This window comes from Pseudorasbora parva, chromosome 4 (assembly GCF_024679245.1).
Source record: "Pseudorasbora parva isolate DD20220531a chromosome 4, ASM2467924v1, whole genome shotgun sequence".
NCBI classification, from domain to species: Eukaryota; Metazoa; Chordata; class Actinopteri; order Cypriniformes; family Gobionidae; genus Pseudorasbora; species Pseudorasbora parva.
The window spans coordinates 51,485,488-51,512,617 of record NC_090175.1 but is presented as its reverse complement, the minus strand read 5'-3'; the positions used below and the strand labels follow the sequence as shown (position 1 = coordinate 51,512,617).

At 36.4% G+C, this 27,130-nt stretch overlaps 1 protein-coding gene across 1 annotated transcript in view; it reads left to right on the top strand.

Annotated features, from left to right (window-relative positions):
• The window catches only part of hecw2b (HECT, C2 and WW domain containing E3 ubiquitin protein ligase 2b), a 67,653-nt gene extending 41,680 nt beyond the window's left edge, over positions 1–25,973 (top strand). Inside the window, exons 5-30 of the mRNA XM_067442188.1 lie at positions 469–544; positions 1,314–1,483; positions 3,123–3,265; positions 3,527–3,627; positions 3,802–4,487; positions 5,319–5,634; positions 6,398–6,499; positions 6,663–6,813; positions 7,880–7,980; positions 8,122–8,246; positions 9,172–9,357; positions 10,354–10,488; positions 13,081–13,180; positions 13,341–13,437; positions 13,519–13,602; positions 14,464–14,573; positions 15,765–15,885; positions 15,965–16,078; positions 16,416–16,568; positions 16,678–16,776; positions 17,144–17,273; positions 17,354–17,500; positions 18,803–18,917; positions 19,162–19,247; positions 19,330–19,442; positions 22,504–25,973. Coding sequence (XP_067298289.1) covers positions 469–544; positions 1,314–1,483; positions 3,123–3,265; positions 3,527–3,627; positions 3,802–4,487; positions 5,319–5,634; positions 6,398–6,499; positions 6,663–6,813; positions 7,880–7,980; positions 8,122–8,246; positions 9,172–9,357; positions 10,354–10,488; positions 13,081–13,180; positions 13,341–13,437; positions 13,519–13,602; positions 14,464–14,573; positions 15,765–15,885; positions 15,965–16,078; positions 16,416–16,568; positions 16,678–16,776; positions 17,144–17,273; positions 17,354–17,500; positions 18,803–18,917; positions 19,162–19,247; positions 19,330–19,442; positions 22,504–22,615 — 3,873 coding nt within the window. The 3' untranslated portion in view covers positions 22,616–25,973. The remainder of the gene's footprint in view (positions 1–468; positions 545–1,313; positions 1,484–3,122; positions 3,266–3,526; positions 3,628–3,801; positions 4,488–5,318; positions 5,635–6,397; positions 6,500–6,662; positions 6,814–7,879; positions 7,981–8,121; positions 8,247–9,171; positions 9,358–10,353; positions 10,489–13,080; positions 13,181–13,340; positions 13,438–13,518; positions 13,603–14,463; positions 14,574–15,764; positions 15,886–15,964; positions 16,079–16,415; positions 16,569–16,677; positions 16,777–17,143; positions 17,274–17,353; positions 17,501–18,802; positions 18,918–19,161; positions 19,248–19,329; positions 19,443–22,503) is intronic.
• Positions 25,974–27,130: the final 1,157 nt, after the last annotated feature.

Genomic DNA, 27,130 nt, shown 5'->3' with positions numbered 1-27,130 from the left:
ATCTATCTATCTATCTATCTATCTATCTATCTATCTATCTATCTATCCATCTATCCATCCATCCATCCATCCATCCATCCATCCATCCATCCATCCATCCATCCATCCATCCATCCATCCATCCATCCATCCATCCATCCATCCATCCATCCATCCATCCATCCATCCATCCATCCATCCATCCATCCATCCATCCATCCATCCATCCATCCATCTAATCTATGAAAACATGAATTATTTAATTTAAAGTTAGTGTATATTGGTTGTTGGTATATTAACATAGCTCATTCTATCACCTATCATTTTATAAGATTTTTTTTTTTTTATCAATGCATTTTGTTCTCTGTCCATTGCTTCAGCTCAAGCATTCAAAAGTGCTTGTTATGTTTGTCTAGGGATATGAATTATGCAGCATGCCTCTGTATCTCTGTATCATAGTGTGTAATTGTGTTTCGGTGTCCTCTGCAGGTCGGGACAGAGGGGCAGGTGGATGGACAGTCTGTCACAGAACACTGCAGGAAATTGGTTAGCTTTACTCTTTCAGGTAAGAACATATTTCTTTATGAAGCTGATTTCTATATAATGTTAGAAGCTGTGTGAGAGGCCATACTCTGATTTTACCACCCAATCCTTCCTTAACCGTATAATAAAACTTCAAATGGTCTTTAAAATTGCAACAATGGATATTTTAAGAAAAGCACCAATGCTCAGCAAATAATTACGTTTTTTTATACTAACAATACCAAATATATTTAGTTTCTGCACAAAATAATATAGTTATAATATTATAAAACTTAATTTTCTTTCATGATTTACTCATCCTCATGTTCTAAGCGTGTATGACTTTTTTTGTGTGTGTGGAATTTTAAAGAAGATGTTTTGAAGAATGTTGATAACCAAACAGTTTTGGTTCCCATTGATTCCCATTGTATTTTTTGTCCATACAGTGGAAGTCAATGGGAACCGAAACTGTTTGATTACCAACATATCTTCTTTTAAATTCCAAAGAAGAAAGAAAGTCATACAGGTTTGGAACGACACGAGGGTAAGTAAATGATGGCAGAATTTTTATTTTAAGGTGGACTATCCCTTTAATGAATTTGGTATTGCAGACTAATTTAAAATGATTTCAAATGTATCATCCTAACCCAATGATAAAATCTGACATGAATTGATTTGTGGTCTTCTTAATTAAAACTCTACTATATATCTGCCCTCTTGTGGTAATGAGCTGCTAGTGCAGATAGATAGCTAGACAGACAGACCTTTTTTTTTTACTGCTAGTTCACATTGTGTGTGTGTGTTTATTGCAGATATCAGGGCTCAGGGTCTGAAGAAGGGCATGTTTTTTAATCCGGACCCCTATCTGAAGATGAGTATCCAACCAGGCAAGAGACACGGCTTCCCTACGTTCACTCACCACGGCCAAGAGAGACGAACCTCCATCATATCCAACACCACTAACCCTGTCTGGCACGGAGAGGTAATTCATATTCGGACTGGGGCAGTCAATGAGGTGTGCTGTTTGTGTTCACTTCTTCAGCACATAACCTCTGGATGCTGCAGGGCAACATCCACTGTGAATAGCTGAGAAGTTAATGGGATGTAAGGTACCCAAGTAGGGGTGACCAGTCTAAAACTAGTTTTCAGTGAGTGCTTTGTGTCCTTTAGTAAAGCTGTAACTTCAGATTTTTTCAGAAATTACTGTACTAGAAGTTGGTAATATTTCTTAAAACTTAAATATGTTTCTCTATTACAAAAAAACTAGGGAATTGTACAAAATAATAAGCATATCACTATTTACATGGTACTTCAAAGAATCTCATGATACCACAGTACCATTGTACATGCCTGAAAGTTTTAATGCATTCTTGTGGACATTTGTGGCATTTAGTTTTTTTTATTTTTATCGTTTTGATCGATGTTAATAGGCAACCATTTTGGCAAAGGTTTTTCTTTTTTTGGGAATTTTACTATTTCACCCCCATTTCCTTTAAAAAAATGTTTTTGCATTAGGGGCACAGAATAGTTTCACTAAACTGCAATTTAAGCCCAGGGCCATTTAACTATAAAATGATGCAGTCTCTGTTAATAAGTTTTCATTCAGCTAGCAAGGATTCAAAATTAAAAGTCTTTTTTCATGTTTGGCCTGTGAAGCAAACTCACTTTATTCCTGTTTTCTTCATAAATATTCATAAATAACTTTCATAAACGAGTCTCCCGAGGCAGCAGATACACAGATACTGAAGCCATAGCGTCAGGGTCAAGCAGTGGCACCACAAAGTGTTCATTTTTGGGTGAACTAACTAGCCTGACGTGGTCAAACTCAATTGTAGTCAGAATATTAGTCTGATACTGCTCCATTGGGCTGTAATTATGGGGCGTGTTTCAACCAAACCAGGAAAGACATCAATTGGATAGACCTACAACCAATCAGAGCAACGGAGCAATGTCAACAGAAAAAAAAAAGGTTATTGGGCTTGTTTTGGGCTAATAGTTGGCAGGTTTTGCTGTAAAAATTTGGCAACCCTGTCTGCACGTACGCTGAAATAATTTTTTTTTGCCGGTGTTGTAAAATGTTTTATTTAAGGATACACAGTTACTTACCAACATGATCATCATTTCAGAGAGAAATAGTGAAGGTGAAAGCCCGCCTTGACAATTTGATTGGTCCGAACTGTTTATGTTCGGGCATAATTAATCCTCTATGGATCAAGTCCAGACCGAACTGCCGGAGCTCAAATGTTGTGGGGTGGGCTGAGTTCGGCTGGAACCCAGGCTATGAACTAACCCTTTAACTAGCCTCAATACACTCCTAATTACCGCTTATTAATAGTTAGTAAGGTAGTTGTTAAGTTTAGATATTGGATAGGATTAAGGGATGTAGAATATGGTCATGTAGAAGTACTAATAAACAGCCAATATCCTAGTAATATGGATGCTAATAAGCAATTAGATAATACTGACAATTGGACCCTAAACTAAAGTGTAACCAAGTTTTGTTACCATATAAGAAATTTAATATAAGAATGAATATTATTTCACTTCCTCAGCATAGTACATTTTTTTACCTAACTGTAAATCTGAATTTGAATACTTCTGTTCTTTTCCTCCCCCTGCAGAAGTACACTTTTGTTGCACTGATGACGGATGTTTTGGAAATTGAGGTCAAGGACAAATTTGCAAAAAGTCGCCCAATCATCAAACGCTTTTTAGGTCAGCTGACGATGCCAGTGCAGAGAATGCTGGAGAGACACACAGCGGGGTCAGTATTCACTATTACATATTCCTGAGAGGCTCTATTATATATGAGCTTACATTAACAACTGATTCATATCCTGCAGGTACTTTGCTGTTTATGTAAACTTAAGTTGTGTAATAATTCCATAATTCAACTACTTGTAAAAAAGAAAAGAAAAGAATAGAAAAAGATTTTTGCTGCATCACAAGATCGTGTTTTTATAAACTGTATTACAAATCAGATTTTATTGAAATAATAATTGGTTTCTGTATTTTTTTTACAAAGTGATCTACATGTGAGCTACACGCTTTGCCGCCGTCTACCGACAGAACATGTGAGCGGACAGCTTCACTTCAGGGTGGAGATCACCTCCAACGGACATGAAGGTGCCTCATAAACTACCGTTCAAAAATCAGAAAAAATGTCTCTTATGCTCAACAAGGCTGCATTTATTGGCTCAAAATAGTAATATTGTAAAATGTTTAAAATAACTTTTCTATTTGAATATATTTTAAATTGTGGCTTTTTGTTTTAATATGCAATGTCATATGATTTTGTAGATGCAATGGGGTCTCTGCTGGGAGCCTCATCTATGAACGGGGATCCTGGGAGCCCTTCTGATGATGAGGACGTTTTGCATCCTTCCTCCCGAATGGCCAGGGGCCCCTCGCCCACTGGCTCCGAAGGGTCCCTGCATGGTGATGCCTTTAGGACTGACGAGTGCATAATGGACCCTGATGAGGATCAGCTCTTGAGAGAAGTAGCCCCAGATTTGGCTGAAGGAACCGCAGGCCATAGTCATCGCCAGGCCTCGCTTAACGACTACCTGGATGCCATTGAGGCCCCTAAGGGCCCTGGAGACAGACCACTTGGGGCCGCCTCACCTAAACTACGCTCAAGTTTCCCCACTGACACACGGCTCAATGCTATGTTACATATAGACTCTGATGAAGACGAGGAGGGACACGCCTCCCGGGATACGGCATTGACCAATGGCGCTCCACGGCCTGATGGACACGCCTCCTCTGAACAGGACAAAGGGGAGGGTCTCGTGAAAGCCAGGGAGAGGCTTGAGTCGGAAGCTGCGAGCAGCGCCACAGATACTGAAGCCACAGCATCAGGGTCAAGCAGTGGCACCACAAAGAGCCAAAATGGAGGTGCTGAGGGCAGCCAAGAAGGAGCTGCTGCCTCTGGGGACTCAACACAAAGTGCCGGAACCTCACACCAGCCAGCTTTCAAATTACAGGTCTGTAGGGTTTGGGGTTTTAGTTTGGTTTGACCTGTTATGGAAATATGTTTTATAATTTTTTTCTGTTCAGAAAGGCTTTTATGTGTTGATTGTTTGTATTATTCTATATATATATATATATATATATATATAAAATCCTGCATGGAAACTGGGGTAAAATAATAAAATTATATATATATATATATATATATATATATATATATATATATATATATATATATATATATATATATATATATATATATATATATAATTTAATTATTTTACCCCAGTTTCCCTGCAGGTTTTAAGTAGTTAGCCGTATGGTTTTATATAGTTCCATGGAATTTCTTTAATTTTTCTTCTTTAAATAGAAGAAAATATTTCTTTAAAACTTTAATATGTTTATTGTAAATATTAAACTTCTATGAAGAATTGAAATAATAATTAATTAATCAAAAACATTTTTTTTTTATTAATATTATTTCTCTCTGTCTCTTTATATATATATATATATATATATATATATATATATATATATATATATATATATAAATATATATATATATAGAGAGAGAGAGAGAGAGAGAGAGAGAGAGAGAGAGAGAGATTAATCGCATTTAACACATTTCTAAATATATAATTACGATAATTAATAATTTATATAGACTCACACTCGTGTGTATATATATTTATAGTAATAACATGCAATTAAACTATATTATAAATGGTAGGATATGGTATGCAGAATGTAGAATGGTAGGCAATAGGGAGAATATACATCATTTGCACACATTTGTATTGTGTAGTCCTTTCTTTGTATAATTGTACCTAATATATTTCTCACAGGATGAGGAAGGATTTGCATCCAAGGCGGTCACTAGGGATGAAGGATCAACAGAGACTGCTACAGTCACAGAGCCCTCAGCATCTGGCAGTGATGTAGCTAATGAAGGGGGCGGAGCCACAGCAGCTAAGCACCCAGAGCAGGGGAACTCCAGTGAGGCAGCCAATGAGGAAGAAGAAGATGCTGGAATCTGGCAGAGGAGGCAGAGTCTACAAGCATCAGGGAACGCATCACAGGCTGAAGGGAGTGAATTAACCAATGAAGCGAGGAGGCCAGCGGACGCAGCACAGGCTGCCACTCTAACAGATGAAGAGACAGGTAAACTCTGTGATGACGCTTGTTATTTAATGAAGTAAATCAGCATTAGGAAACTTTTATGAGAGAGATGTGATCAAACTTCCCTCCGTTAAAAATGTTCTGCACATTAATAAATAATATATAATAATATATTATTATTTAAATGCATAAGAGCAACCATTAAGTGCAGGAATAATAATTTTAATATAATAAATAGATAAATAAAGTATTTTTAATATTAAATAGTATATCACATTTGTTGTTGTTAGGAATGATAAAAATATATATATACATATAGTTTGGTAGTGCTAGTTTTGGTAGTTTAATTATTATTATTTTTTTTTAAATGAATAATACAAATATTAAAAATAATATTTTAAATATTTTAACTATAACTTACTATATCTGATTTATTAATTGTTAAATATATTACAATATATAAAATCACTATTTGTTATTATGATTAAATATAATAATATAAATATTAAGAACATTAATAACAATCTTAAAAATAATATTTACAATATTAAAATAGTATAACTGCAACATCAATACTAATTATAAATATGAAACATATTGTTAAATAAAAAATAAATATATTGCATAAAACAAAAATGCATTTAAATAATTAAATAAAATATAATTATTTACATGCCTGTATGGCTTTACAGAGTAAATCTACTTGAGAAAAAGAAGACTTTATGGATAATTTATGTATAGTATATTGACGTTTACATTATTTATATTCACAACACAACATTAAACTAATTTTGCCTTTTTGAAGGAGCCAGTGCTCAAGTGAACGGCCATCAGCCAGTGCGTTCGCTTCCCTCAGTGCGTCATGATATCAGCCGCTATCAGAGAGTGGATGAGCCTCTTCCGCCAAGTGAGAGAATATTTTTTGTCTTTGTGTGAGATTCACCCAAGCACTGTCCTAAATGAAATTACATACTGTAATGGGCATAACAAAAAGCTCTTCTGAGTCCATTAAAAAAGCCCTTGACAAACAATATAAGTGCCCATGGTCATTATAGTGATGTATGTTGTAGACTGGGAAGCCCGAATTGACAGCCACGGCAGGATTTTCTATGTGGATCATGTGAACAGAACCACCACCTGGCAGCGGCCTACTGCTCCAGCTGCACCTCAGATCCTACAGAGATCCAACTCAATTCAACAGATGGAGCAGCTTAACCGAAGGTCAGTCGCACGTGCACGCAGTATTCACGCAGGCAGATATCTATCAAGATGGCATGAAATCAGCTGTGATTAGTGTGAGTTCTGAGTGAAGAAGAGTTTTAGCACACAGTGACCTTAAATTCTAATATCTTGGGATTTATCCTAGTCCGAAATGCCATTTGTTAATCCTCACTCGTATGGAAAAACAGCTCTTTAAAAATGTCACCCAGCAGCCAATCACCACAACAACCTAATCTGTTCTGCTATTATTATCATGCTCTATAAAAACATCTCTCATGTTCTCTCTTGTGCTTTCTCTCCCTTACTGTGATTACATTTATTGAATTATTGGCATGCATTTCATTTGCAAAAACATTTGTGCCAGAAATATGTGTAGCATCTAAAATTATCAGTTTAAAAGCACAAATTTCTGTAAAAAAAAAAATATGGTCAAGTGTATTCAGGATGCTTTTTAATGTAGACAATTATTTTTTGCCATAATAACTTATATTTAATATATTATATTTCCTTAATTACTAAAAATAATGTAAAATACAGTTTCATGCCTTGCAATAAGTGTTTGTGGCATAAACATTTTCCTAATTTGCAGGTATGGTACAAAGATCAAGTAAAATATTAAGTGCAAATTAAGAAAGCAAATAAAATAAAATATTAATATTTAATTAATTGAATTCAGCATCATTCATTTGATTTCTTTTTACCATTTGAATGAAATTAATAACCTAATATGTAGATTTTTGTGCTTAAGAAACACATTTTTAATTATCAATATTGAAAACATTTAAATTTCTCAAAAATATTAAGATATGTATAAAATATAATATAAAATAATTAAAGTAAAAGTAAACACATGTATATATATATATATATATATATATATATATATATATATATATATATATATATATATATATATATAGTAAACACATTTTTTACAGATATATATAATATATTAATTTTTTTTATTTATTTATGTAGAACAACTAGCACCAACTAATTTAACAATAATATTTATATGAACAAAACTGTTACATGAAAAATATGCCAATATTTCTGTTTTCTTCAGGTATCAGAGTATTCGGAGGACAATAACCAATGAGAGGACAGACGAACAGGCTGCAGAGATGCCTACAGACGACAACGACCTGCTGCATCACTCCATACCTGGTACTCTCTCACAATAGAGATTCAATGCTTGTATATGAGGCTGGTTATTAAAGTACAAAGAAAAATAGAATAGAGGAAGAAAAGCGATCTTTTGTTTGAACCTAACTGTCATATCACACTATAAGTTGTCCTCTGTTTCAGAGTACCGTCGGGATGGTGTGGTCGGGCCCACTAGCTCTCGCTCTCGGTTGTCTCTGCTGCTTCAGTCCCCCAGCGCCAAGTTTCTCACCAGCCCAGATTTCTTCACCGTACTGCATTCCAACCCTGTTAGTCTCCAAACATATTAATTATTCACACTTTTTTACCCCCAGGTATGGATGGCACGGTGAGGAAATGTTTACACCGGTATTAAAAAACACCAGTATTACTGATATCTTTTGAATGTCCGCTCTCATTTACTTTCACAATCGCTCATACTGTTTGTATAAGGAGTGACGGTACTGGCTGCACATTTTACAAGATAAGATATTTGCCACTGACGCTTAGAATATGTTGCGCACCAAATCCTCCGCCACCGTCTTGGCAGACATTTCTCCTTGCACTCGCCATTTGAAAAGTGCTGTCTGACTCCTGATCTGCTGTGTTCAAAATCGCTTGCTATACCCTCATGCACTATTTCCTACATTAGTCCAAAAATATAGTCTACTTGAAGGAGTGAATAAAAACAAGCGAGTGAATTCGGGCACTTAGTGCACTGGAATGGCTGGAGCTTTTGCATAGTTTGTGCTGTTTAATAATCATTTGAAACTTACCAAATTGAAAGCTCCAGTAGTGAAGGACACATTTATCTTGAACTCGTGCTGTTTTGAGCAGAGCGGATGCTGTCAGTTTATAATTGTAGCGTCCATTGTTCCGTAGTTTTTTTTTCTATGGAGATATAGAGAAAAAAATAATCAAAATGACAGAGGGAGTGTCAGTTAAGCAAGTAATGTAATCAAATCGATGTAAGGCTGAACACCATGTAACACTGGCAACACCGACTACCGCAGCAAGCCTACTCACAAACCAATTTCCAGTCCCTTTAAGGGAATTTTTGTCACTAACCAGTCATCTGGTTCTGTCATTAATTTTGGGGAAATGCTACTATCAAAAGTAGCATGCTTTGTTGTTGTGAAAATAATTTTGTTACACATTGAACATTGCTTAAACACAGTATGAAACACTTTTGACCATTTGCCTTTATTTTCTCAGAGTGCCTACCGCATGTTTACAAGTAACACATGTCTAAAACACATGATCAGCAAAGTGAGACGGGACGCGCACCACTTTGAGCGTTACCAGCACAATCGAGACCTGGTTGCCTTCCTCAACATGTTCGCCAACAAACAGCTGGATCTTCCGCGAGGCTGGGAAATGAAACACGACCACACAGGAAAGGTCTGGAACCATCTCTTCTGTGTTCACATTCAGGATAACCTCTCTTTTATATCCCCTGCTTTTAACTTTCATTTATAAATCAAATTAAATATGGACAAAGAATTTTAGAATTATTACGATTTTTTTAGTGTTTCGGATGATAGCAAAGGCTCTCCAAGGCTGCATTTATTTGATGAACAATACAGTAGCAACAGTAATATTGTGAAATACTATTTCAATATAAAGAACTATTTTAAAATGTAATTTATTTCTGTGATGCAAAGCTGAATTTTCAGCATCATAAGTCGAGTTTTCAGTGTCACATGATCCTTCAGGAATCATTCTAATACCCAGATTTTTTTCTCAATAAAACACATGGATTTTTTTGATGACATTATAAATATCTTTACTGTCACCTTTGATCATTTTAATGCATTTAATTCTAAATAAAAACATTAACTATATAAAATAAATGAAAATATGTATGTATGTATATATTACTATCCATAATAAAAATAACTATTGTTTATTATTCACTGTCCACCTTTCTTATGTTTGACTCTTTTTATATTTAGTCCCTTATATTTTTACATTAAAAACTATTCCCTATGAAGCAAACAAAAAACAAACACACATAAAATATAAATTATTTATACAATTCTATAATTTGATATACACAATACACAATTTGGTTATTTATTTTGGCTCCTTGGAGGTATTTTGAATTGTTTTCAGCATAATTAATATCATGTACACCATAAATATTGATGAATCAGGAAGAGCTTTACAGTAATATGCTTATAACGGAAGCTTAGCAGGAAAGCAGGTCGTGCTGCAAGTGCATGTTTAAAATATACTTTGAGAGTTTAACTGTAACACTTACTGTAAATATTTAATGTGTTAGTGTTTTTACTGGCACATTCTTCCGAGCGCTTCAGCATGAATTTGAGCTTCACATTTATGCCCTTCGGCTTACTTCTCTGGTGAAGATTGACATGATTGTGGTTTCCCCTTCAGCCTTTCTTCGTGGACCATAACTGCAGGGCCACCACCTTCATAGACCCACGACTGCCGCTGCAGAGCGCTCGTCCCAGCAGCCTCCTCGCCCACCGCCAGCACCTCAGCCGGCAGCGCAGCCACAGCGCAGGAGAGGTGAGCCTTCACATGCCCGTGAGACGCCTCCTCCAATCACATTAGAATTCAAGCTCCACCCGTGTGGTTTTCACCAATATTTTAAAAAACTTCTACATTTCTTTATTAAATTAGCCTTTGAAATTAAACTTTGAGACTTTTGACTTGGGCAACCATTGGCAATACACTGTACAATACAATGTCACAATACAATGTACAAATGTAGTTTGCATAATAGCATTTGAATGGTTGTGTATCATAACTAGGGTAATAGGCTGCTATATCATAACCTGCTCATAAGCCCAAGAGGGGGGACAAGGGGTATGTTTCTGAAGGACAATGTGGGACACTGCCTGGCGCGGCAGTGCCCCCACCCCGCGGGCAGACTCACTGATAGTCGTTAAAGGAAGTGTATGTAAGATTGTGGCCAAAACTGGTACTGTATCCCCTCTCCCCCTCCCACCTGACTCGAGGTTGCCAGATGAGAGCAAGATCCAGCAGGAACGTTTGTACAGTTTTCCTGTAGCTCAACCAGTAGAGCGTGACGCTAGCAACGCCAAGGTCATGGATTCGATTCCTGGGGAAAGCGAGAACTTGTAAAAATGTGTACCTTAAAAATGCAATGTAAGTCGCTTTGGATAAAAGCTAGCTTTCTAGCACATAGCATCTTACATGGTATATTAATAATGCCCTATTCCCCTAAACATCAAATGCTTATGTATGCTCATGAATAGGCCAACCAATGTGTATTTTTTTCTAAATAAAGATTCATAATAATGAATTGACAGATGCACTTCTTTAGCTATTTAATTTTATTTATTTTTCATTACAATTTATTAACTTTGAATAAATTATGATATAAAATTATAGGATTAACAGGAATTGTAGTTGCTCAACACCACAGGAACAGTTGCAAAAAACCTCACAACTCCAGAGGTTCACAGAATGAGAATGGGGAAGGATGGTGAACGTGAATGTTAGTAAAGTCTGAGTCTGTGTCGTTTGACATCGTATTCCCCTCTATGTCCGATTGAGAAAGAAGGTTTTGCAAAGGTCACAACCTCTCAGTATCCACCTCAATACCTTTTACCCACAAAAATTCATTTTCCCAGTCTTTCTTGTACCCACACCTTCTCTTTTTAATTGATGATGGCGGTGCCTCAGACTCCATTTTTCGGGTTGGAAAGCATGAATCTGAAGTTCCTTCCCAGTGTGTTTGGTATGCACGTGCGTGCGCTGTCATGACAACATTGAAAAAATTGACAACAACCTAGTCCGCAGTTTAACTGAGGGGCGGGTGTGGCAACAGTAGCGTGTTGCCTAGCGACCAACTTTTTTTTGGAGCAAGCATTGATTATGCGTGACATGGTCTCAATTTGCGGGACGCATGAATTCGGCTTCAAACACTGTGTGTGCACGCGTTACGCGGGACGGGTGGTTACCCTAATCATAACACAAGCCTTTATTTAACCAATAATAAAATGCTAAGCATGCATGGGACAGTAATCAAAAATTTGAATAAAAATATCTTTAGAATTATGTTATAAAATATTCTCAGCAGGTTTCCCATTAGGGAATCTGATCTTCTGTCACGTCGGGGCCGTGTGGAGAACAGATCGCCCTCTCAGGCCTCTTTAGATATGCTGATTAATTTCACAGCATCGGCCTCCGCTGTGTCCCAGCATGCACCAGTGTCATTTTCACATCAGTCCGCCCACAATCCCTTGTGTGAGTGCGTTTGTCAGTTGGCCATATGTGGATGCATGTAAACATATTGTGTCTAAATATTATTCCACTAATCTTTAAATCCTCTGTGTCTTCATAACATAAAAATGCAAATGAGCCCACTTAATTAAAAAAGTCCCCCTGCTTATATAAACACCCAGGGAATAAAGGCCAGGGAAAGTTTTACAATCCACTCAGCTTTAGCAAAAGAGCTGTCAGATTTTCAGTCATAGGGCCCTTAATGAAGCTTTCATCTTTAAAGTACACTCGCTAGGGAGCAAATATCTGGTGAATTATGCAAAAGAAACTGAAGCCTAGTAATATGTGTGTGTGTGTGTGTATATATATAATATTAACATGAATGAAGATGCATGGAGTCATGAAGATATTAACATTAGACTTAAGAATTAGCATGATGATTTTCTGTAAATCTGCTTTGAAACAATGTGTACTGTTGAGAAGCGCTGTAAAAATAAGATTTAATTGACAATTTTAATATATGCAATAATGTATGTAATGGATTACAATCAACCAATCAGCTGTCAGCTGTTAAATTTAAGTACACAATTAGATACCAATTTACACTTAAGCAAAACATGGTCTGGTCAAAGTTTCTGGAGAATTTTGGTCCCAATTAAAAAAATAAATTTGACTGGTATAAAGTTTACTGTATGAATAATTATTGGGAATAATTTTGGGTATAATACTGTAGCTGGTTTGGTGTGTGTGTGTGTGTGTGTGTATAATATATATATATATATATATATATATATATATATATATAATGGAAAAGGATTTAACCCTGTAGTATTCACAAACAGTATTTATGCAGTAAACTAGTGTTTTACACATAGTGGAGTGGTCACTCCTGTTTTGTTTGTGCTGCAGGTGGGCGATGACCCTCGGCATGCCGGACCGGCTGTACTGCCACGCCCCTCCAACAACTTTGCAGCCAATCGCAACCAGTGTCAAGATGTAGTTCCTGTTGGTGAGGCGGTTTATGCCAAGCTTCATCAGGAAGTTTTTAGACAGATTTGTTCATCTTGTTAAATCCTTCATAAACCATTGTTTTATCAAAATGTGGTGTTACATCTTTTAAAGCATCTTCATTGGACATTTGACCAATTGCTTTCTTCCTCTCTTTATAGCCTATAATGATAAAATAGTGGCATTTTTGCGGCAGCCGAACGTATTTGAGATCCTTCAGGAGAGACAGCCTGAGCTCATTCGGAATCACTCACTCAGGTGAGACTCAAAGAAATATTATAAAAGAGGCCTCAGACCTGAGCTATTGATTATGAAAATGTTGACATTTCTAATCCACAGGGAGAAGGTGCAGTTTATTCGTAATGAAGGCGTTTCGGGTTTAGCGCGCCTCTCCAGTGATGCAGACTTGGTGATTTTACTCAGGTACTCTTCCAGTGATTTTCTGTGAATTTACCCAGCAAAAAAAGGATGTAAGAAAATAAATGTATACATTTGGTAAAGTTTAGCATGATAAAGCCTACTGTATCATTTCTACACATTTCTAAGGCCTTTAAATGATCAACATGATCAAAACCTGTCCTACACAACCTACTACATGTCTTTTGTCATCTGATTGATAGATAAAATGTGAGTATCAAATATGATGCGTCAGGCTTTTGAGGAATTGTATTGCATTGCATTGCATTATAAGTTTTGAAATTGAATCATAAAACTGAGCATTGAAGGTCATCTTACTAAGTCCTATCACTAGGATTGTATATGCATTTTATGTCAATAGTCTTCTGTACTGTTATGAAGATCTTGTTTACATTACAAGCTATCAGAATTTATCTTACTTTTTGGCTATTTAAATATCAGCAACTACACCAAATGTCATATATTTGTGTCTGAGGTGAATAAAACTGGGTGTTTTTTCTCCTCAAAAATAAGCTCCATATTCTCACTAAATCATACTAAATGAGCCATATAAGCCAGCTGCATCAAATATCGTGCACAATAAAAGTTTTTTTTAGATTTGCTCTAATTGTTCAATAAACTATTTTTCTCTCTATATATATATTTCTCTATATAAACTATTATAAACTATTCGGAAGCCATATATCAGGCTTAAGAGGTTTAAGCTCAAAACAAAACTGCAATTCACAATACATTCCCTAAAAAAACTAAATCATCAAATAAATAATTAATAAATGATGCAATATGATTTCTCATGTAAATGCATCTCAGAAATCTTGCATTTGCCTCCAAACACAAACATTTTTTTGTCTCTTTTTCTCACTGTAGCTTGTTTGAAGAGGAAGTGATGTCGTATGTGCCACCTCATGCCTTACTGCACCCCAGCTACTGTCAATCACCGCGAGGGTCTCCGGTCTCCTCCCCTCAGAACTCTCCTGGTAATATTTTAGTACTATTCAAATATATATATATATATATATATACTATAAATATATATACTATAAATATATATAATAAATTTATATATATATAAATTTCATATCTTACATTATGATCATTTCAAATTTAAGAGATTGTGTTTCGGGTCCTACCAATCCTTCCGCAGCATTGCTTTGACTTCAGTCAACCAGATTTCCTGGGGGTTTTTTTTGTTGGCTGCCAAATCCATCAAATCCGCTCTTTGGGATTTGTTGTGTGGTTGGAGTTCAGGGTTTTTGGCTAATCCCTGCAGGCAGCTTTTAACCGTCATACTGACACTCTGATTTTCACAAGTCAGTTTGGAGTGTGGCGGACATCACGGTGCCAAAGGGAATCATGCTGGAACTCACCATGATCTGACTTTAGTCACCGATGACTCTCAGGGATTACACCGTCCACTGGTTACAGGGAGTTCTGCAAATTTAACAGGGTTTTTTTTTTTTTTGCTCGATTGGAAACCATTCTGATTCCTTTTAACCTTTTTCAATCTATCTATCTATCTATCTATCTATCTATCTATCTATCTATCTATCTATCTATCTATCTATCTATCTATCTATCTATCTATCTATCTATCTATCTATCTATCTATCTGTCTGTCTGTCTGTCTGTCTGTCTGTCTGTCTGTCTGTCTGTCTGTCTGTCTGTCTGTCTGTCTGTCTGTCTGTCTGTCTGTCTGTCTGTCTGTCTGTCGCTCTCAGTAATGTTTAATTTATTTTATCTTTAATTTATATTGTCTAGGTCGGAGAACAGAGTACTTTTCACCCTATTCCATATGTACTACTACGACCATTCATTCATTCATTCATTCATTCATTCATTCATCATTCATTCAATTATTTATTGACATTGGACATTTTTATTGCTCAGAGATTGTTCTTTTTTATCTCAGGAGATATAATGGACATCTCAGTTATGTATTTTTTCAGTTATTTTATGTTTAAATTTAGGATAAATTAGGATAAAGTATTGGTATATAAAATAAATCTTATTTGTAAGGAGCCCTCGGATTTGACAAATAAATCCTGAATATGTCTACATAAGCTACGCATTTTCTACACATTTATCTATGCTTGAGAACAAGCTGATTTTGGTTTTGGTTCTTGTCAGAGTCACCAAACTCTCTTGTAACCATGACGTCTTCCTCTCAGGTACACAACGAGCCAACGCTCGGGCCCCTGCGCCGTACAAACGGGACTTTGAAGCCAAACTTAGGAATTTCTATCGCAAACTGGAGACTAAAGGCTATGGACAGGGTCCAGGCAAAGTCAAGTAAGCTTCTGTAGTTTAAGTGAGGTCTTGTTTTATAAGACATTTTCACTCTCATGCTAACTTGTTGTGCTTGTTTTAGGTTGATAATCCGCAGAGATCATCTACTGGAGGACGCCTTCAATCAGATCATGTGCTACTCTCGTAAAGATCTACAGAGAAGTAAACTCTACGTCAGCTTTGTTGGAGAAGAGGGGTCAGTGTACCCGGACTTTACACTATATGACAATATATAAAAAAAATCGATTTGACAAAATAATGCAATATACCACATTATGATTTATTGAATTAGAAGTTAAGCTTGTATATTTTTTTTTATTATCGTCGCTGTGTTTTAATGTTTTATGGGGACTTTCGATTGACTTAAGGAATTTTATATCGTACAGACTATATATTCTATCCACTAACCCTAAACCTATCCACCACAGAAAACTATTAGCATTTTTACATTTTCTATAAACACCACTTAGTATGATTTATAACTTGTTTTCCTCCTGGGGACCAATTTTTTATTTATTTTTGCTCCCGTTCAGACTGGACTACAGTGGCCCATCACGAGAGTTTTTCTTTCTGGTGTCACGGGAGCTTTTTAACCCATACTACGGCCTGTTTGAGTATTCGGCCAATGACACCTACACTGTCCAGATCAGCCCCATGTCTGCCTTTGTCGACAACCATCACGAGTGGTGAGTGCACACTTTACATTTTCATGCACATCCAGTATTTAAAAATAATATTTAAAATGTGCTTGACTCGATGTATCCTAATGTTTTTTTAAACATATTCTCTCGTCAGGTTTCGGTTTAGCGGCCGTATTCTGGGTCTCGCCCTTATCCATCAATACCTGCTGGATGCCTTCTTCACACGACCCTTCTACAAAGGCCTGCTGCGGATGTGAGTGCCAAAAAACATTTCGGATTAATTTTTGGTTAATATTTTAGTACATAGAAAATAGAAATAAAATCCCCCCAAAAAGGTTAAATATGATAACCATGTGGACATTAGTGGACATACAGTAAGTGTTGCCATAAAACTACTTATATTAAAATATTGATTAATATGATTAACATTATTTATATATATATATATATATATATATATATATATATATATATACACACATTAAGAATATTTAATATATTTAATTATTAGCAATACAAGCATACATTTGAAATATCTTTAATAAATGTATGGGTGCTTTAACTAGCCTCACAACCATTATTTAATGTTCATATATGTTTGTTGATACCTGTGTGTGCAGCCCGTGTGATCTTAGTGATCTGGAGTATCTTGATGAAGAGTTTCATCAGAGTCTTCAGTGGATGAAGGACAATGACATCGAGGACATGCTGGACCTGACCTTCACCGTCAACGAGGAGGTGTTCGGACAGGTCAGTGTACGACTACAAACCGCTGTTTGTGAGCTTTCACAACCTCTCAGCATTGTCTCACAGAAGCATGTGTGTGTTAGATCACAGAGCGCGAGCTGAAGCCTGGTGGTGCCAATATCCCTGTGTCAGAGAAGAATAAGAAGGAGTACATCGAGCGGATGGTGAAGTGGCGTATAGAGCGGGGTGTGGTCCAACAGACGGAGAGTCTCGTGCGAGGATTTTATGAGGTACTGAAATCGAATCAACACTCCGGATGTTTCCCTGTCTGATCGTTATTTAAGAACATGACATAAACATGCCATGTAGAGTTGCCCAGAGATTTTCCAGAATGCTTTTTGATTGAGTTTCTGTTTGATGAATATGGGTCATTGTACAATTTTTGTTGCAAATGCATTGCTAAATATAGAATCAAGTCTTGCTAGTACATTACTTTTCTATAGTATGGGGTCAGTGAAAAAAAATATTTTGTTTAATGAAATGAACACCTTAATTCAGCAAGGATGCGTTAATTTGATCAAGTTTGGCAGTGAACACTTGCATTTTTCCTAAAAGTTGTTAAATTATTGTTTTGAACTTTCTATTCATCAAAACATCCTGAAAAGAATGTGTCATGATTAAAAGAGTTAAATGTAATAAATATTGTTAGTTAATTGTATTTTATAATATTAAATGGGGCAACATTTTAAGGATTAAATATTGTTAGTTCGTATTATTTAATAACATTAAATTTGGCAATATATTAAGAGTTTTATAGTTTAATATTGTTAGTATTATACAAAAACTATTTTAATATAAGTAGTGTTATGACTACATACAATCTTGATGCTAAAGGTTATAGTCGTGACCTTCATATACACATATTATGTCATAATATTAAACACCTCATGATTTTTTATAGGGTCAACTTTTAAATGTCAGTGTTGTTAATCAGATTATGTTAGCTTTTCATTCAGGTAGCCTGGTCATTATATGATTATAACACCTGCTCACATTATGATAAGCTACAGAAATATAAATATATATTATTTACCCGCCCCCTAATGTTGTTTTCTTTTTTGTTTCTGTGGGACATGAAAAAAGACTCAGACTTTTCTCTCTTATTTCTAAAATTCATCAGTTATGCTTTTACGGGTTTTTGTAACCTTAAATTAGCATCACTGACAAAAGAACAAGTCGGCCAATGAGGAATAAAAATGTATTTTTAAAATCCTAAATTATTTAGTGTGACCTTGAATGAAATGAGAAAGAAGATAAATTAATTAATACAGCTCAGTAGGTTTAATGTATGATTGATGAGTTTCATTTCTAAAATATCTTCAGGTGCAACTGTACAGTGACCCATTTACTCACCATAGTTTTAAATCCCGATCACAACAAAAATGATAGATATAACTATACAAGTGTCCAATGTTTCACTGTGCTGTTATCTTTATAGTTTAAATGATATCTTTATAGTTATCATCTTAGAAGTGGCACTGAGTTTGCAGCAGATGTGTTGTGATGTGAATTGACTGCTGTGGCTGCTGCAGGTTGTCGATGCGCGGCTGGTGTCGGTGTTTGATGCGCGCGAGCTAGAGCTGGTGATCGCAGGAACGGCAGAGATTGATTTGGGAGACTGGAGGAACAACACCGAGTACAGAGGAGGTAACAACAGACTGATAGGCTCATTACAGCAGTAATAAATGATCACCATGATGGTAATATCATGCATTTAGTAGTGTCCACATCTGTGCGAAAACATAGTGAGACCCGTGGTGTCAAGATGTGAAGTTTCTGATTTATGGCTGAAATATTATCCGCATGATATACTGTTGGCCTTTTTAACAGTGTTTGTCATCCATATAGGTCACATTTTAACAATAAACACGTTTATTGGTTTCCCCTCCAGGTTACCATGACAACCACATCGTGATTCGCTGGTTCTGGGCGGCAGTGGAGCGGTTCAACAATGAGCAGAGACTCAGATTGCTCCAGGTGAGTGTTGGAAGAGGAATGTGAGCACTCTTAATAAGACTGTGTACTCCGACCCTTGGCTGAATTGTCTCTGTTGTCTCAGTTTGTGACCGGGACATCCAGTATCCCGTACGAAGGCTTTGCCTCCCTCAGGGGCAGCAACGGACCGCGACGCTTCTGTGTAGAGAAATGGGGGAAAATCACATCCCTGCCCAGGTGACCCTCAATGCAAGATCATAAATATATATATATATATATATATATATATATATATATATATATATATATATATATATATATATATATATATATATATATATATGGAAAGATTAAATAACCAAATAAAAAATAATATCAAATAATATAAAAAATTATAAATATATACTTTTTTAAAGGAAAAATGTATAAACATATAAGAAAAAATAGAATATATATATATATATACATACAGTCTTGTTCAAAATAATAGCAGTACAATGTGACTAACCAGAATAATCAAGGTTTTTAGTATATTTTTTATTGCTACGTGGCAAACAAGTTACCAGTAGGTTCAGTAGATTGTCAGAAAACAAACAAGACCCAGCATTCATGATAGTCACGCTCTTAAGGCTGTGCAATTGGGCAATTAGTTGAAAGGGGTGTGTTCAAAAAAATAGCAGTGTCTACCTTTGACTGTACAAACTCAAAACTATTTTGTACAAACTTTTTTTTTCCTGGGATTTAGCAATCCTGTGAATCACTAAACTAATATTTAGTTGTATGACCACAGTTTTTTAAAACTGCTTGACATCTGTGTGGCATGGAGTCAACCAACTTGTGGCACCTCTCAGCTGTTATTCCACTCCATGATTCTTTAACAACATTCCACAATTCATTCACATTTCTTGGTTTTGCTTCAGAAACAGCATTTTTTATATCACCCCACAAGTTCTCAATTGGATTAAGGTCTGGAGATTGGGCTGGCCACACCATAACATTAATTTTGTTGGTTTGGAACTAAGACTTTGCCCGTTTACTAGTGTGTTTTGGGTCATTGTCTTGTTGAAACAACCGTTTCAAGGGCATGTCCTCTTCAGCATAGGGCAACATGACCTCTTCAAGTATTTTAACATATGCAAACTGATCCATGATCCCTGGTATGCGATAAATAGGCCCAACACCATAGTAGGAGAAACATGCCCATATCATGATGCTTGCACCTCCATGCTTCACTGTCTTCACTGTGTACTGTGGCTTGAATTCAGAGTTTGGGGGTCGTCTCACAAACTGCCTGTGGCCCTTGGACCCAAAAAGAACAATTTTACTCTCATCAGTCCACAAAATGTTCCTCCATTTCTCTTTAGGCCAGTTGATGTGTTCTTTGGCAAATTGTAACCTCTTCTGCACATGCCTTTTTTTTAACAGAGGGACTTTGCGGGGGATTCTTGAAAATAGATTAGCTTCACACAGACGTCTTCTAACTGTCACAGTACTTACAGGTAACTCCAGACTGTCTTTGATCATCCTGGAGGTGATCATTGGCTGAGCCTTTGCTATTCTGGTTATTCTTCTATCCATTTTGATGGTTGTCTTCCGTTTTCTTCCACGTCTCTCTGGTTTTGCTCTCCATTTTAAGGCATTGGAGATCATTTTAGCTGAACAGCCTATCATTTTTTGCACCTCTTTATAGGTTTTCCCCTCTCTAATCAACTTTTTAATCAAAGTACGCTGTTCTTCTGAACAATGTCTTGAACGACCCATTTTCCTCAGCTTTCAAATGCATGTTCAACAAGTGTTGGCTTCATCCTTAAATAGGGTCCACCTGATTCACACCTGTTTCTTCACAAAATTGATGACCTCAGTGATTGAATGCCACACTGCTATTTTTTTGAACACACCCCTTTCAACTAATTCAACTAATTGCCCAATTGCACAGCCTTAAGAGCGTGCATATCATGAATGCTGGGTCTCATTTGTTTTCTGAGAATCTACTGAACCTACTGGTTACTTGTTTGCCACGTAGCAATAAAAAAATATACTAAAAACCTTGATTATTCTGGTTAGTCACATTGTACTGCTATTATTTTGAACAAGACTGTATATACATATACATATATATATACATATACATATACATATACATATACATACATATATATATATATATATATATATATATATATATATATATATATAAAACGCATGGAATATATAAATATATGTATAATGTATAATAACAATATAATCTAATATGGTTCGGGGGTCAGTTCGAATTTTTTATATATATATTTTTTTGTTGTTGTTGTTGAAAGAAATCTCTTGTATTCACCAAGGCTGCATTTATTTGATCAAAAATACAGTAAAAACAGTAATATTGTAAAATATTATGGAGTGTCTATTCACACCGAGTGCAAATAGCGTGCCTTGTTGGCAAGTGCTATTCGCACTAGCGCCGCCTAACAATGCCTGGCTGTGCCAAACAAGATTAAACAAAAAACGCCCATGATTCGTCCTCAGTGGCGTAATCAGTAAAGCGTATGGCTAATAGATCACTGTTTTGTCGCAATCAACACGACCTCAAATCCACCTTTTGCAAAGCTTGCTCTTCTCTCTTTTCTCATCACAAATCACATCAGAAAGGTGTTTATTTTTAATAAAAAATTAAGAAAATTTCTAAAGGTGGCAATAAAGTTAGGGACTGGTGTAAATAGCCGCTGCCAAAATATTTTTACAATTTAAAATAACTGAATTATATTTTAAAATGTAATATATTTCTGTGATCAATTACTCCAGTCTTCAGTGTCACATGACCCTTCAGAAATCATTCTAATCGGCAGATTTGCTGCCCAAGAAACATTTTCTTAATATTATCAATGTTGAAAACAGTTGGCACAAGTCTTTACTGTGACCTTTGATCAATGTATAAATAAAAGCCTGATGTGTCCAATGTTATATAAGAAACACAAATTTACCATTTATTAAGCGTCACCATTCATGAAACCAAATTTTGATGTAAATCATTTAAGTCCATTGTGCATAAATTGCCAAATCAAAGGAAAAATTTGGTTTAGAATTGTTTAGTTTACAATTCCTAACAGTCTACACAGAAAGGCAATGTTTAATGGATGAAGTCCATTAATGGCATATTTGTTCCAAATAAATCGTTTTGTTTTTGCCTGGGATGTCATTGCTTAATGCGATCCACAAGATGGCACAATATGGCAATTCATAATACACTTAAAAATTGTATGGATGGTCAGAAAATGTATTTGTTCTGAAATTGTATTTGTTCTTGTAGGGCTCACACATGTTTCAATCGTCTGGATCTCCCCCCGTATCCCTCCTTCTCCATGCTGTATGAGAAGATGCTGACGGCAGTGGAGGAGACCAGCACTTTTGGTTTGGAGTGAATGTTGCCCTTTGCACTTTGAGCTGATCAAATGTATTTCCTCAACACTTCTAGAAGAGCAAAGGAAGTAACCATTTAAACAGACACCAGAAGCACTTAGACATATATTTTGTACACCGTATCACTTAAACATACTTCCTCTGGATTGAGCAGAACAGAAAACAATCAATCACATGTTCTCTGAATGTTTCTCAGACGCAAACGTGATTTTTTGTTTTGTTTCGTCTGATGCCACATTGGTTGGCTCTGGATGCTTCGAGAAGGAGGACGTGACCAGCTGAAATGCAAAGCTGAGTTATTACCTAACTGATTAAAATGAGGAACAAAAAAACCCAAAGGACTTTGATATTCTCACTCTTTTTATCTGTAAAAAGACTTTTTTACGGAGCATCAAAATGCAGCGTGAATGAACAAATATTGTGTTGTGAGCTTTTTCAGACATCTCAGATCGCCTCAAGCACTATCACACGCGACACATGACTGCTGCATGTGTTCTCCCGCTTCTTTTTATCATATTTATACACGAGTTCATCTCATATGTTTGCTTTGAAAGTGTATTCTGTCAGATTTGTGACACTTTTGAATGAATTTTTTTGTGCATATACTCTCACACGTGACGTTTTCAAAGGGCATGTTACACTAAAGTGCACTGTCAGACGCACTACATCATCATGAATGTGACCACTATGAGGAAATGATAAAAAATGAACGATAGAAGATGTTTTCCATGACCTTCTAGTCCAACCCTGGCCTTTCTGTTGTCCTCAGAATTAGAAGAGAACAGTCACATATGAAGAAGTCAACATGAAATTAAAACTGGCCCAATTTGCATTATGAAAGAAAAAACTTCAAAAATGGCTTATTTCATGCCTTTATTATTACTTCCATATCCTCATATAGCTTTAGTGTGACATGAATGTTGAACGCAGCTTTCTTGAATGTTTTTTCCCCTTTCATTTAAATTTTTATACTCTCTTCTCTCGAGTCCGACAGTGTTTTTTGTTTGATTTGAAGGACTGTCAAGCCCACAAAAACCATATCAATACATTCCAGACCTTTCCGTTTGCGTTAACTCAACCCAGCCTTTTATGAAACACTGCCGTGGCTGAGGAACGCTGGATTGTACTCTAGTTCTGAATGTTTTGTAACCTGAATTTTGTGTAAGAAATTGCTTCCAGTGAAAACTGGTGTAGTTGAAACTGCCATGGGGCTTTATGAGGTCCATCAAAATTTTGGAACAGCAACAGAAGAAAAAGACAAGCATATCCTCTTTGTTGATTCTATTTTGGCTGGCTAGGTCATTAATACAAACCAGATAGATCTTTGTTTTTTGTATTAAGGCTTTTGCAGTGCCGTGCTGATATTTGTGCTGAATGTACCAAAGGTTTAGGGCTGCCGTAGACTGTCCCAATCCCTCTTTTGTCCATGTTTTATTTGATTAAAACAAGAGAGAAAATGTATTAAAAAAAATATTAAAAGGCATATCTTTTTAATCCCTCAAATCTTCCTCCTAATGTCACTTTTTAGATAGTTTTTTTCACAATGCTGTTTTACACTGGCTGTTTAAAACCTAAATATAAAAGAGCTATAAAATATGTCCACAGTTATGCTTTTTGTTGTTGTTCAAAGATGAATATGCATTGCTGATGTGAATTCAGTGTGTCTAATATGTCAGGTTTATCAGACGATTTAATGGAAGAGTTTAGCCATTTCTGTCTTTTATTCACCCTCACGTCTTTCCAAACCTGTATGACTTTCTTTTGCGGAAAAGTGATTTTGCAGATAGTCCAGCTGCTATTCTCCATACAGTGAACGTTAATGAAGCCTGGGAATGGATTAAAGTCCAGCGTTTCTTGAAAGAAAGAACATCATGTGGATTAAAGGGTTAGTTCACCCCAAAATGAAAATGATCTCATAATTTACTCACCCTCAAGCCATCCTAAGAGTACATGACTTTCTTCTTTCAGCCAAACACAATTGGCGGTTATATTAAAAAATACCCTGGCTCTTCCCAGCTTTATAGTGAGAGTGAATGGTACCTTAGATTTTGGAGCCAAAAGTACATTCATTCATTGTAAAAGTAATCCATACAGCTCCAGGGGGTTAATAAAGGCCTTCTGAAGCAAAATATCCATATTTATATCTTTATAAACTATAGTGACTGGATTCCTAAGTGAGTCTATTTCCGGCAGAAGAGTGACCTCTGACCTGACGCATGACGTAGGATGCAGGAGTAGCGTAAACTTCGGTGAGATTAGACGACCTCACACTTACAGTAGGTCCCCCTTGATCCGTATGGATTACTTTTATGATGGATGGATGCCCTTTTTAGGCTCCAAAATCTAAGGTACCATCCACTCCCATTATAAATCTTGGAAGAGCCAGATGTCATGTACACCTAGCTTGTTGGTGTGTAAATTAAGGGATAATTTTCATTTTTGGGAGAACTCTCCTTTTAAGACTTGAGGGTGAGTAAATGAATCTCCATTTTTTTGGCGAACTTTTCCTTATAAGGGTGTGTTCACACTTGCAGTTCGGTTCTCTTGGTTTGTTTCGATCCGAAGCAAAAAACTAAATTAGTCCTTGTTCGCTTGCCGTTCACGCTGTCATTTTAACGTGGAACTTGAAGGTACAAAACTAAAGGTAATGATAAAGTCATAAGGACTATTAAACAGCTTTTGTGATGTACCCTATATCGTGTGAACATCCAAATGCTGTGCGATGGGTTTAATGAGCACGTTGTATGCGTGTCATAGTGGAATTTTTAACAGATGAAAGAACTTAAGGAGGCAAAACGGTGCCAGGAATTCCTCTAGGAGACAAAGATCTGCTGCAAGGAGGCACTGTTCAAATGCCTGTACTGAACTATGATCATATGATGAGAAAAAAACGGGTATCCTTGAGCATTCTGTCCTGCTTAGGGTCGCATGTGTTTGGTCCGTGTTGCGTTTGAATTTCAGTCGAACTGCACCAAAGTGAACTGAACTAAAGTGAACTGAAAGCCCCTGAAAATGTGACCAAGATGCAGAAGGCAGCTTTTACACTTAATCGCACCAACGTATGTTTTAATCGACTCAATTCTGCCAAGTGTGAACACTCCCTAAATATCCCCTGCCTTTCTAAAGACCAGAGGCTTTAGACTGAGATCAGACTCCGGCTGGCTTTCTGCTGGGGTTCATTACAAGAAAGCTGCTGCTGCTTTTGACTTTCTGTACAACTTCAATTCTGCACCGTTCACGTGCTCTGAAATGTGTGACTCCTGATTGGATAACAGCTTTCAGAGCTCCACATGGGTTCTTCTCTTTCTTTTGTTTGTTTTTGTTTCAGCAAAGATGATTGTATAAAGCTGTTTGTCTCACGGAAAATGACTTTGAGTCTTCATTTCATATTCCAGTGGGCTATTCCTGTTTTCCTTCTTTGCATTTAAGTTTTTGATTGCATATACATTACAGTTTTCAGTAAAATGCAATAATTCATATCAAAATGTAATGCCTTATCCAATGCATTTTATTTATGTTTGGGGGAGAGAGAGAGAGGAGAGAGAGAGAGAGAGAGAGAGAGAGAGAGAGAGAGAGAGAGAGAGAGAGAGAGAGAGAGAGAGAGAGAGAGAGAGAGAGAGAGAGAGAGAGAGAGAGAGAGAGAGAGAGAGAGAGAGAGAGAGAGAGAGAGAGAGAGAGAGAGAGAGAGAGACTTTTTTGACTTTTTGGGTCTTCTTTAATCAATCAATAAATACATAAGAGCCTTATTAAATAAATAACAACAAACATCCCATCAAACAAAGGCATTTGTGCCTACTTACATTACATTTTTACATGCTTTTTTTTTTTTTTTTTTTTTTTTAAATTAAAAATTAAACAGTAAACAGTCATCAACATCAACATCACAATACAATGATTTACAGCCCATTTACCTTTAAACATCTCCATATCATTCACCAATTTGTAATATGTAAACTCAATTTTAATACGAGATTTTAATAATCCCTTTAAAACAGACACAACATCAGTTGACCCAGCATCACTCATGCGATGTTTTCTTGATAGCCATATCGCCAATTTTGCCTGACCAAAAAGAAAAGTTTAACAGAACATGTTCTTCCCTCCTACTTTTAATATACTTAGGTCCATAAATAAAAAGTACTGGAGTAAAAACTTCTCCTAAATTTTGAGCCCACTCTTCTAAGATACAAAACAAGGATTGAAGCCTTTCACACTTGAGGAACAAATGAAACACGTTCTCCTCCTCACTACAAAATGACAACCCACCCCAACCTCTGGATCAAGGTGTGCTCTGTGTCTGTTGTAGCTATACTCCCGTGCACTACTCTCCACTGAAGGTCACCAGACCTTTTCTCAATGGGTAGCTTATACAGGGACCTCCAGCGTCCCTTTAGGGGATTCACCTGGCCCTAGAACCTCCCGCCAATTGGACTCGCTGACACTCTGCAGTGTGTTAAGATGCCACACTTTCACACACATAGTGTAAATGTCTCTCTTGTTCGCATCGCCAAAGGCGG